This window comes from Corvus hawaiiensis, chromosome 5, assembly GCF_020740725.1.
Source record: "Corvus hawaiiensis isolate bCorHaw1 chromosome 5, bCorHaw1.pri.cur, whole genome shotgun sequence".
Lineage (NCBI taxonomy): Eukaryota > Metazoa > Chordata > Aves > Passeriformes > Corvidae > Corvus > Corvus hawaiiensis.
The window spans coordinates 12,956,995-12,969,500 of record NC_063217.1 but is presented as its reverse complement, the minus strand read 5'-3'; the positions used below and the strand labels follow the sequence as shown (position 1 = coordinate 12,969,500).

The window sequence follows — 12,506 nt, the reverse complement described above, 5'->3', positions numbered from 1 at the left end:
TCCCCCCACCCACCCCCCCGAAGAAAAAAAAAAAAAAGAAAAAAAAAGGAAAATAAGAGAGAAAGAAAGAAAGAGAGAGAAATAAATCCGAGCGGGATTTAAAAATAGCCGTGTTAGTAAAGAGCACGTGAAAATAAAGTACAAAGAGCGGAGCGGAGAGGGTGGCAGACGCAGGTGATTGGAAAGCCCCTGACGAATGAGAAGAGCAGCAGCGATTCCCCGAGCGGGGACCGCAGTGAACAGCTCCCCCGGTATAGAATGATCCGGGGGGCGGGAGGCAGGGGGAGGAGGCAGGGAGGGAGCCCGCCGCATGCACACACGGCCGGTGCCAACAGGGTCCTGCTCTGCGGGCGGGCGGGCGGGCGCCGGTCACCTGCTGCTGCGTGGCTTCGGGATTGGGAAAAAAAAGGGAAACGAAAAGAAAAAGAGAGAAAAAAAAAAAAAAGAAAAGCTCCGAACCTCCCCAGCCCCCCCGGGCGAGCCGGAGGGAGTTTCTCCCACTTTGCTCACTCATATTGCCCCCGCCCCCTCCGCGGGAGAGGCTGCGGCGGTGCCCGGGCGGGGCGGGGGGCGCGGTCGCGGCAGCCCCCGGTACGGGCGGGGGACGGGCCAGCGTCGCTCGGGGCCGGTCTGCGGCCGCAGGGGGAGCGGCGGGGAGAAGAGCGAGGGGTGGCCAGAATGTGGGAGGCAGCAGAGCCAGCCCCAGCCCCCGGGCAGGGGGCTGGCGCTGCCCCTGCCGCAGCAGCTGGTGCCTGCGGGGGTGGTGGCGGCTCTGCTCCGCCCCGCCGCCCCCGGCTGCCGCTCCCCCGCTGCGGCGGCGCGGACAGGGCGCCCGACCTCTTCGCACGCCGCGGGGGCAGCGGGGTGCAGGCAGGGGGCTACAGGCAGCGGGATACAGGCAGCGGGCGCCGGCCCTGACACGGAAGTGATCGCGCCGCCGCCAGCGGGGAAGGGGAGCCGGCTCCGCGGGCCTGGGTGTGCGGCCCACGCCCTGAGTGTCCGCCGAGCCGGCCCACCGAGCCCCGCGGAAGGCGGGGAGCCGGGCGTGTCCCCGCGGAGCTCCCTCGGAGCGGCTGGAGCGCGGCTCGCCCCCCGGAGCTGTCCCTTCAGCACCCCGAGAGGCTCCCGGGCCGGCCGCTCGGGCCCGTGCTTGCCTGGCTTGGCCTCGGCAAAAAGAGGCAAACCATGCAGGGCTTCGTTTCACTGTGAGGGATCCAAGTTCCCAAAACTAGGATCAGGAAGGGTGGAGACTGTGCTCCCCTCAGCTTTCTGCACAGCCCACTTCAGAAAGTCCATCTTTACAGCACTACCTGTCTTACAGTGCCTGAGATCATCCACCGAATTCCAAGTCCTTGGACACTCCTCTCCTGCACATGCAGCCAATCTCTGGCAATTGTCACAGGCTTTGACTACGCCAGTAGTTACATAAGGGACATTTTCTGTTGCTCTGAAATAACATATTGCAACGAACTGGTCTGAGATTGATTACGTGACTAAGCAAATTTGAGGGAGTGGATCAATCACAAGGCCTGTTTACTGCTCATGTACAGTGTGCTGTTTGAATATAAGCCTAACAACACAGCACTCCTGCCTGTGGTCCACAGGCATGCCTGGTGGACCCAGCACAAGAAAAATTGCAAGTTACTAATTGCAAATCAGGAAAAGTGGGAGGTTAAAGAGAGAGATCCCGGGATTTCAACAGAAATGAGTCCAGGTGACTCTCCTTCTCATTAACAACTACCCATGGACCCAAACCATGTGAAAAAGCAGTGATGTGACATACCCGAGCATACCAAAATGCATCCAAGGAAAACATCACTCTTTTCTGCATTTATAATGCAGTGGGACTTGCTATCTTGAATGCTGTGTGTGCATTCAACACCATGGGTGTTGTTCACATGAGGGGAGTTAGGAAGCTAGTCAAAATTTCATTTATTATGGTTATCAGCACACTGATTTTAGTCAACTGACATTTCTGAGCATGTATTGCCCAGGATTCCACAGCTCACTTAATAAACCATATTTCCACATTAACACTTGAATATCATATGGAGGTTTCACTGGTGCATGTGAAAAAAAATAAGTATAGCTTGTAGGACATTGCTTTGTTGCTTCCTTAAAGTCTCTTGTATGGGCAAATATTGATTTTTTTTTTGTTCCTGATGGTAACATTGAGATTTATTGATCATGTTAAAAAAAAAAAAGTCAATTTCTTCCTCCACAGGACACCAAACCCTGACAGTTAGTGAAATATGCAGGTGGTACATGGAGTGTGATGCGTGACCTGCCTGTCTTTGCAAGTCATTTTAGGAGTTATTTCTTTGCAATCAAGAGATTAATTTGAACTTCCAGAATAAGAACTTTTGAAGGTCCCTTAGTAGGTCCAGTATGTTGCACAGTGCATACATCTGCTAAATGCAGAGCATCTTTTATTTATCATCCATAAAGCTAAGAAAGATGGACTCTGTTTACACTTGGGATCTAGTTAGATAACACTGCTCTGGTTTCTAGACCACTCAGGGTTTTTTAAATTAAAAAAAGGAATAATACTATTTTTTAAATATTAAGCCAGGAGATTCATATTATTCTGATACATAAGGAGAGCACAAGACTCAGAGAATATGTCAGATCAATGCTTTAGAAAATAGCATTAAACTTTCTCATTAGAAATAAGCATAAAATAATACCAGAGTCTGGTTTTGCTTTTAAATGTTTTGGGTTTTTTTTCATACCATAGCCCTTAGTTTATTAAAAAACTATTCTCAGTTCACCAGATTCCTTTGTTCAGTAAGAGATAAAATTGCAGTTTTAGGTGCTACAGAAGCAGACCCAATCGCATCCTAATACCCCAACACCCTGTGAGTTTACCTAAAAACAAGTATGCAACTTTGGAGAAATATATTGCTTAGGTATATTCTCTTGCAAAGAGTGCAGTCATCCTGTTTTGACATTGCTTGATGAAAAGAGGACTAAACTTGATTGAAAGTGCACCCTCTTCCTATAGGACCTTTATTCCAAAAAGACTAGATGAGTGATAGCAGAAAACCCAGGGCATTACTTGCTTCACACAAAACCTACACTGTCTTGCTGGACAAAAGCCCAACAAGAAGGGTATCACATACCTGCTTGGCTTCAGTTGTAGCTGAGCTCTTCTTGCAACAGCATGAACATCATGAGCTAGAACAGGACTTTCCTGGTGCAGGGCCTTAGAGAATATGCAATGTACATTTTGCATGTATATTTTGCTATTGTGCATTTTACAACAGAATCATCAGACAAAAAAGGCATGAACAGCCCAAAGGGAATGCATGTGAGAGACATGAGTTCTCCTTCTTCCAGAGGAGTGACTGGAGTTGCCAAGTCACTGAGTCAGTCTCCGGGTCTGCTGTATCTCTGCCAGCAGTGTCCTCCTCCTCCCACAAAACTCCATCCCATAGATGGGTGATTTGAACTGTGTCCTCACATCTAGGAACTGTGAATCCAAAACACAGCTACAAGCTGGGGAAAGCTCAGGTTACCCACTTCACAAGCAGTGATACAGCCCATAGTATTCTGCCAATTCATATTAATTTCACTAACTCACCAGAAGCTGAATGGCAGCTCCTCCACCAAGAGGAGCAAGAGCTCGGGTATAGCAGTTTCCTTACCCTGTTAGAAGATCAGGTGGTCCCTTCCTCAAAACTGAGACTTTCTGAGTTGCTATCCACGGATACAGTTGTATATAAAACTGTATTTCAGAAGCTCTGTCACCATTTTAAAGTTAAAATAATAAAATTATAATGTTTTTAATTTAAAATATGCATACATTTAATATACAAAATCATACAAATTATACATTTAGCTAACATAGAAAAATACATCTTGTTAACAAGATAAAATGTCAACATATCTTACATAATTTGTGAGAGTTACAAATCTGTAATCATCAAGTAGACTTTGTGACTTCATTACAATTCTGTATCCTCCTAGTTACACTGAGTATTAATACATATGTACAGTTGATATCAATGGCAAATGTCGTAGAGTGGAAATCTTTGCTGAAGAGTTATCCAGAAGATTTTAATGACACAGTTAAAATATGAGTGGCCTCTTTTACACTATTGAAGCTTCTGACATAGCCGAAACTAATGTGACACCCAGTGACAGGGTGGTCATGGGTCAGAGTTCAAACTTTTTGCATTTATTTACAAACACCCCTCCTTCCCCAGTCCAATTGGTACATCTGCTTAATAAGTATCACACCATAAATCCCAGCCTTTTTGTGCATTCTTTGGTACCTACTCAAATGGATCCCAGTTTGTGGCCCTAACAAATGCTCTTCATGACTTCTGGTTACCACTCCTCTGTTGGCTGTGCAAAAGTGTTAAATACTTATACAGCACTAGAGCTCAAAAGGCAAGATCTCCGTACATTATTCATCCCAGATTACTCATAAATTCCTCAGGAGGTGGGGAAATATTTTTGTTTCAGTCAACAAATGTGTGCAGTAAGTCTTCACTCCTTATTTAATTTACATGGTTTCCTTTTCCAAGTTCCAAACAAAAGACAGAAGCATAATTTATAAATAAGCTACAAAAATCAGTTCCATGCTGGGCCTTGTCTTACATACTGTGAGGCACGTAATGATTTTCTTTTACTATTTACATATTCTTTAAAACTTTCTTGTCATCACAAGGAGAAAAACAAGACCACCACGTCTGATTTTCAGGCCTTGATTTTTTTTAAATTTATTTTTTTATTTAGCTCTGTGCCAAGAAATTGCTCTTAATTCCTAGAAGATAAAATTCACTCATGAGCTAAAAGCTTATTCAACTTTTCCTAAGAGCTGCTTAGGACCATCAGTGAGTGATACATGAATTGCCTCATGCAGGCTTTTTTTGCACTGGCGTGGTCTTCATCTGTTAGTTACATTTTCACTGTTTTCAAAAAGACCACAGTGCAGAGAGTAGAGAAATATAGCTGTTTGGCATTGGTTAGTGCACACTGTGCAGTAACCTCTCGCATTGGAATTTACATTTGCATATTCATATTCCCATAGCAAGAGTCTACATTACACAGAGAAAAAATAGTGAACAGAGATTTATACCACAGATCCCAACAACTCTAAATCAAGGCGGGTCTCCAAAACTACTAATCTCTCTTTTCCTCTCCTACAACATTAAAGAGAACATGATGCCCACGTATCTACCACATACGAGAATTTCTTAAGCCAAGTAGAAGCAAGCATGAAATCTTGGTCCCAAGAAAGCCAGTGGAAATTTGCCAGTCAGTTCAATGATAGAAGCATTTAATCCAGTATATTTAAACTTTCTCCTTTTTTTTCCCTTTTTTTCTGCCTTTAACTGCAACTTGCAACTTTCCTAGTATGCATGGATCCCAATGGTAGAATTTAAGTTAGCTATATTTTTAGATCATGTCCCATACAGGAAATAGTATACTCTCTTTCCTAACATTTCTACAGGGGCAAAAATTCCTGTCCATAATCCCATGGCTACTGATTTCTAATGCAAATATATTTGGAGCCAAAGGCACAATATATTTTAAAGGAATTCTGCTAAATGCTAAAGCAGGAAAGAGGTTTGAACAAGTTTCTGTAATCCTAGGGTCTGTTACCCCTCCGCCTCCTTAAGGCACTAAAGGATTTCCAAAGGATTAGTGGCAAAACCCAGCATGCACATGTCCCTCCCTCCACCCCATAACCACAGTAAATTCAAATATTACAAACCTTCATCTGCAAGTGAGAAATACAGGTAGATTTATGAAACGCAAAAATCAGAGTTTCCACTTTTCAAAAGGCCACAAAGACAAACATCAGCCATACCTTAGCAGATGGTTTATCCTGGGAACTCTGCTGTGTATGTGACACATTTCCCAGCAACTGCATTATTCTGAATGTAACATGATTATCACACCAGAGTCAATCATTGTACTTGCAGCATTTGTCATCCATAGTGGTGTGAAGAACAGAATTTGGGATTTAAAAGTTGCTTAAGGAGCAACCTGTAAGCTGTATTTTCAATATCCTCCAATACTCTATACAGTAAAGTATACACAAATAAGTGAACCGCCAAAGAAACCATATTTTCCATGTAACACTGCGCATCTTGTCCATTTAGGGTGACAGAAGAAGATTGCATTTACTTACAGAACTTAGCAGCATCTTAACTTTGACTAAAGAATTTGGCCAAAACAATACTGTGCATATAAAGCAATCAGAACAAAGTTACCAATTTTTCATTCTCTGAAGGTTTACCACAAAATGACAATACATGTAAAGCATGTGCTGGCACCTCTACCATAGATATCACATTAAACAAGTTGACTTCTGCTTAGTGAAAGAAACTCAAACTCTCTAACAAGTAGACAACACTTTTCACTGTAAGGGAACTAGAAAATAATAGCTAGGCTCTCTGTCTTAGCTAGCAATCTCACATTAAAAGTTTACTGCTTTCTTACAGTGATTTGAGGCAAAGTTGGGATTTTACTCAGCTACATGAAACACACCCACTGGTCTATCGATGCAATTAATAAACAGACTTTTCCAATATTGGTTGGACAATTTTTGTATGAGGAGATGGTAGAATTTCAAGGAGATCGATGTGGTACAAACCACAAAGTGCTCTACATTCCTTACACTAATTGTTCTAAAGTGAAACCAAAAGGCAGAAAGCTTAAGATGTTACAAAATGGACAGCTTCATCATCAACATTTATAATTTATGGTGGGAGATTTTGTGTAAATACCAGGAAAGAGGCGTGATATTTTAGTTAAACACTTAATTCAGAAGAAAGAAGTACGGTTTAATTGCCTGAGTGTTGTAGAAATTATGTATGTTTTCAAGTGGATAGTATGCAAATGGTAGAAACCTACACATATGTCATTGCTTTATTTTAGGAACTTGTAGTTAAGCTTCACATTACCATGACAACGTGTCATCTTGTTACTAATTGTAATCTAGAAATGAACATTACATTAATCTGATTTGGGATTCCACAGTTTATTCTTCTGCTGCTTCCTTTCAAAGGGTATCTGTAATTACTGGGCAACTACGCATTGTAAAGACAGCACATCCTAGCAATTAGCTCAACATTAAAAAAAAGAAAAAAGGGAAATACAAATCATAAAGCAGTTATCAAAACTGAAAGTGCATCACAATGTAAGACAGTTTGAGAGTAGCTGCTGCCATCCAGGTCAGCACAAGTATTGCCACTGACTCCACATGGCTGTGTGCCTTTAGTTTCAGAAAGGATGGAAGTACCCACAGGACCCTTTATGTACAGGTCCGGTGCCTGCATTCCCATCTCCCTGCCTTCCCAAATGGTACTCAGAGGTGAATAGTAGGGGTTGTGGTGTGTGATCTGTATTGTGCAGCACGGTTGCACAATGTGTTTACATCACATATGCTACTACCAACCAGAGTGTACAAACCCATCTATTTCTGAAAGTTAAATTCAGTGTGGCCTATTCATGTGGTTGAAATACTCAGAGTATTAGGACAGAGCACTTTGATGTTCCAAGAGCCTCTCAGTGCTCATGAAGATCATTCCCAATTCCAACTTACCCTTGTAAAAATGCCATTCTGTCTCATTTGCTAAACAGTTTGTACCCTCAAGTATCACAGCCTCAGATATACTAAACATCCCAACTCAGATCAAAGGCTCTTTCAGGAATGCTCAAAGCCACACGAGGCTTAAGATATTATATACCCACATGAGCAGAATCATGAAGATGGGGATTGTGCTTAACTTGGTAATTGCTTCAAATGCAAATGTTGAGATCCCAAGAAAACAAAACAAAACAAAACTCAGACTCAAACATGCATTGGCCTGCATGGCCAGCTTCCACTACAGGAGGTGGCTAAAATGGTGCAGATGGTAATGTAGAGCAACTTCTCACTTTTTCCCATAACGTAGCAGCTGCAGTCACCTCCAGGCCAAAGCACATTTCATCAGTCCTTCAGAGCTCTACTGCTTCTTCTGTGTGACTGATACATTCTTCCCTGGACAAGAGGAAGGAGGATTAAAAAAAAAAAAGGAAGAAAAAAAGACAAAAGCATAAGGTAAGTATCTGTATTTTCACAATTTAAGGAATTGTTTGTTTTTCATTCAAGGTCAAAATAAAGCATTTGGCAAGCAGTGTGCCCAGGTGCTTCCATACAAACAGAGCATAATGGCAGCACATTGTAGAAACTGAACTATCCAAAACATATTGAGACATTCTCCCATGATTTACTGATTTAAGGTGAAAAGCACATTCCATGCTTTTCCTTTTGCTACTTTTTGTGCACAAGACAAACATCCATTTGTCAATATGGAAACAAACATTCTCTGCCATCTTCCCAACACCATCTCATAACCCACTTAGCAGGGATCTACAGAAGTAGTCTAATGGATAAAGTTCAACTTATGGAATGACAGCCATCACAAATCCAACCTTCCAAGTAAGTCCTATTTCTATGACTCTTCTCAGAATAATATTCACCATTTGCATCTTTCCTCTGATATTAAAATTCAAAGCCTACAAAACTTTTTATTAGGCTTTACAATTTCCACTAAGGCTGTCATTATTACTGTTAAACATCACCAGTGATGCACTGCTTGCATACTTAACTCTGGCTAAAACTCGATGTCTACTGGAGAAACACACATCTTAGTACATTGGTAGTACCTGAAATGATAATAGCATACAGAATTTTGTTTAAAATATTCTATTGCAATTATTATTATAATAAATTACTTGATGACAGTAATTAACTGTCATTACTAAAATGTGTCCCAGTCACCAACATGCCCCTCAAAAGAGAAAAATTAAAAACTGGGAAAGAAGAGAGCCTTTATGGCTTGTACTTCAGGATAGAAAGATTTTTCCAAGCATGAAGAACAGAACTGGAGAAAAATCCTGCAGAGAGAGGCAAAGTAAAAAAGGGGAGGTCATTATTTTTGGAGAAGCAGCTAGATGGATTATTGTAGGACACAAAACCAGAGAGATATGCAAGAGTCAGTCACTGATCCAGGAGAGTGCCAGCTGGGCAGGAGGACAGGAAAGATTCCTAGTGATGAGAGGCACTTAGAGCCCTTGCACACTCTCTGGTTCAGCTCTCCATCTTGGATCAGAAACTGGTAAATGTTCAGACTTGTTTTTCATTCAAAACAACACCAGAAGCTTTCTGCAGTCTTCGTAAGACATTACACATTAATTCTGCCTCTGCTGTAGCTGCATCCAAACAAAATTGGATTTGGAATTCCATCTCTTTGAATCATCTAATGAAGTCCAGACTGTACTGCAAACAAAGAAAACCCATTCATTCTTATCTCCAGGCAAAGAAAGGGAACACTACTAGAGTCTCCATAGATCATCTTCTTTTTGATTACTGTCTTTGTAGTCTAAGTAATCAAAACAACACCCAACAGAACACACTTTCAGCCTTTGCTATCCACACCTTCCAAGGATTTTTCAGGACATCAGGTACTTTTTCATTTGTAATTAATATTACAATAAATTAATATCACAATATGATAGTACCAGCAGAGCTGGCCTTGTATTTTGGGATGGTGTGAAATACATCCCCCTCTCTCTTCTTCTAGTCATACATGAAGTTTCTTCTCTGTGATCTCATCACTGTACATAGGCTCTAGGGAGGATCAGGAGGGTGACTCTCTAGGTCCTCCTAAAATTTAGCTTTATTTTAGAAGATAGAGAGGCTTCAATTTTAGTTCCTCAACTGGTTGCAGAGGAGCTACCCACTGTTACCAGTTGTCAGTTTACTGACTTGTTCAAGAGGAAGAATGTCCTTAAAGTATCAGGGATAGCTGTCATGGGAAGCTATGCTTGAAAAAACTATCACTGAAAACTGGTGTGGCCAGAATAATGGAAAAGTGATTCAAACTTCATTCATTCAATGAACTTACATTTTTTTGTACTTTAGTGATCACTTCTTTTGTTATCCAACAATTTAAATTTAAACTAAGTTCTCTAATTTTTCAAAATTGGGGTTAAAGAATATTTGTCAAACATGCACTGCTAGACTAAGAGCATTTACAAATGTAGAAGTCATTATTTGCCTAATATTTCCTTCAATTTTTATTATATTTTTCTTGAAACATTAGCTGCCAATTCTCCTTTCTCATTTTGTCAGACTCTTCACTTTCTCTTTCCCATTCCTTTCATCCTCTTTGTCTGTTCTTTCTCCTTCCTATGTGAATTATTCACCCCCTCCTTTTATTGTTCACCTGAAGTCTTTATGAAACCTTGTGCTCCTCACAGTCTTACCTCCTTGAAAAATCTATCCTTCACCCTTCTCTTAATGATTTTCTTCATACCACATATGTAACTAAGAAGTGTAGAACATAAACCATTAATGAATTGTTTTGTAATTACTCTGGTCAGGGAGGAAGTCTCTCTTGTGAAATGCTTGAGGAAAATAAGAGAGGTCTTAATGATGTTACTTTACCAAAGAAAAATATCGACCAAACATTTCCAGGGCTCAAGCACAAAGGCACAATTTCCAACCATGCATCACAGAGATTAAAAACCAGCTGAGTCTTTATCAATGCTGTACCTAAAAGTTTCAGCATGGATATTTCTGATGCTCAGAAATTTGCTGGCCTCCCATTCTTTGGTAGGGCTAAAGCACATGGTTGAGCAACAATGCGGAGGCTGGGCTTGTGCTCCTTCACATCACAAGCAAAATCAATTTCAGTCACCAGCACAAAGAACTGCTAATGTAGAAGGTCATTAAACAAAACTTATTTCTCTGTGACACTGGAACCTCAAAGGAAACCTTGAAATAAAAGTGATGACTGTGCACTGCTCTCTAAGGATCAAATAATTTCTGGCATAACAAAGATCAGTGATCCATATTCATGCTCTCACTTGATGTTCTCCAATCTTTTACCACCTCTGTCAGCCACCAGCATTTATTTTTTCTAGCTGCTTCCAGTCCTTCACATTTGTACTTGTTCATCCTGTGCTAAGTATCAGGAAACTGTAAGACCACAGGAAAGAACCTCAGAAGGTCATTTAGATCAACCTACTCCAAGCAGAGTCAGTTCAAAGCCAGAGCAGTTTGCTCAGGGTTTACCTAATCAGTCTTGAAAAACTCCTGGGATGGAGAATGCACAGCCTTCCTGGGCAACCTGTCCCACTGCTGCACTGTCCTCATGAGGGAAATGCTTTTCCTATATTCAGTCTGAAATTCTCTTGTTTCATCTTACACCCTCTGTGTCTCACCCTCTCACAATGTATCACATTGAAGGGCCTGGCTCTCTCTATGCTTCTGTGATTCTCAGTTGCTTCCTCACAGTTTCAGGAAGGCTATTGTGAGGTGTCCCCAAAGCCGGCTCTCCCCCAGTGTGAAACAGCCTGGACCCCTTGGCCTCTTCTCATGGAACAAATGGTCTGCTCCCCCAAGTGTCTAAACTACCATTTTTAAGGAAGCTCAGAGAGCTCATACTGGTGGAACAAATCTAGTGCTAACCACCTCCTGAAGACAACTGTCCTGCTGGACTCCTCCAGTCAGCTCCCTGAAGAGCTGAGTTCTGTGCCCACTGCCAGGGTCGATGGTCTCCATGCCCTGCAGAGCACAGTGTGGATGGAAGTCATCCTTCTCCCATTAAGAAGGTACAGCAGTAAAAGCCTTGCAAAAACTTTTGGAGCATGCATCAAAGTCAGAAAGGAAAGAGCCAATATAGAGGCTTCAAAGACAAACAACACTGGGGCTGGAAGGAAGAAAACTAAGAGCTGCAGGACTGTACACATACTCCTAAAATCTCTATGGCATCTTCAGAGAGTGCCTGTGTTCACTGAGATTGGAAAAGACTTTTCAGATCATTGAGCCCACCTGTAATGAATGCACACAAAGGATTTGAAGTCAAATAATTCCTTACATTTAGAAGAAAAAGATAGTAAAAGGAGGATGTTATTTTATTCTGGTCATCTGAAAGAAGACATGAAATATGGTGATGCCACCATAAAAACATATTTAAATCATGTCTGATATCTGAAGTGGGTTTGGGTGGTGGACCATCATGCACTTTCAACTGCTGCAGTAGAACAGTCAATGCATATTGGGAACATTCCCCAGTGTGTAACCCAGCATTAAAGATTCTCAAGGCACCAGTATACAGTGGCTGCTCAGTACCTCAGCCCTGATGTGCAGGGCCAGAAACACCATGCTTCCATTGGTTTGTAGCACTAGAGGTATTTAAAGTGAGGAAATTGCAAATTCAAGGAATTAATAAGATTTCTTTATATCAAGCAAAGAAATGCATATTTCTGCTATTTGTGAACAAATATTTGAAGAAGATACTATGCAACACCTGAAAAGAGTTTCTGCTGTAAATATAAAAGAAGTACTCTGCTGTGCCTCTGCCCTTATCAAGGGTCACAGATTATCCCTTCTTTAGAACCACTGAAGCACCAGTGTTTTCTATCACTATTCTGGAGCTACAGTAGCACAAATGAGAGAAAATGCCAGGCAAGAGGGTTTGTGCTATTCTTTAATATTT

General features: G+C 41.7%; 1 protein-coding gene across 12 annotated transcripts in view; it reads right to left on the bottom strand.

The window, feature by feature from the left end:
* Positions 1–3,766: 3,766 nt before the first annotated feature.
* Positions 3,767–12,506, bottom strand: part of JAKMIP1 (janus kinase and microtubule interacting protein 1) — a 228,824-nt gene continuing 220,084 nt past the window's right edge. For 8 of the 12 annotated variants that reach the window (XM_048302974.1, XM_048302972.1, XM_048302968.1 and 5 more), the window contains one exon: positions 7,908–8,667. Coding sequence is in view for 1 of the 12 variants with exons in the window: in XM_048302975.1 (XP_048158932.1) it covers positions 7,949–7,999 (51 nt within the window). In the remaining 11 variants the exon portion in view is untranslated. Of the gene's footprint in view, positions 8,668–12,506 lie in introns of all 12 variants that reach the window. The other 4 variants (XM_048302971.1, XM_048302969.1, XM_048302975.1 and 1 more) reach the window with 3 other exon arrangements.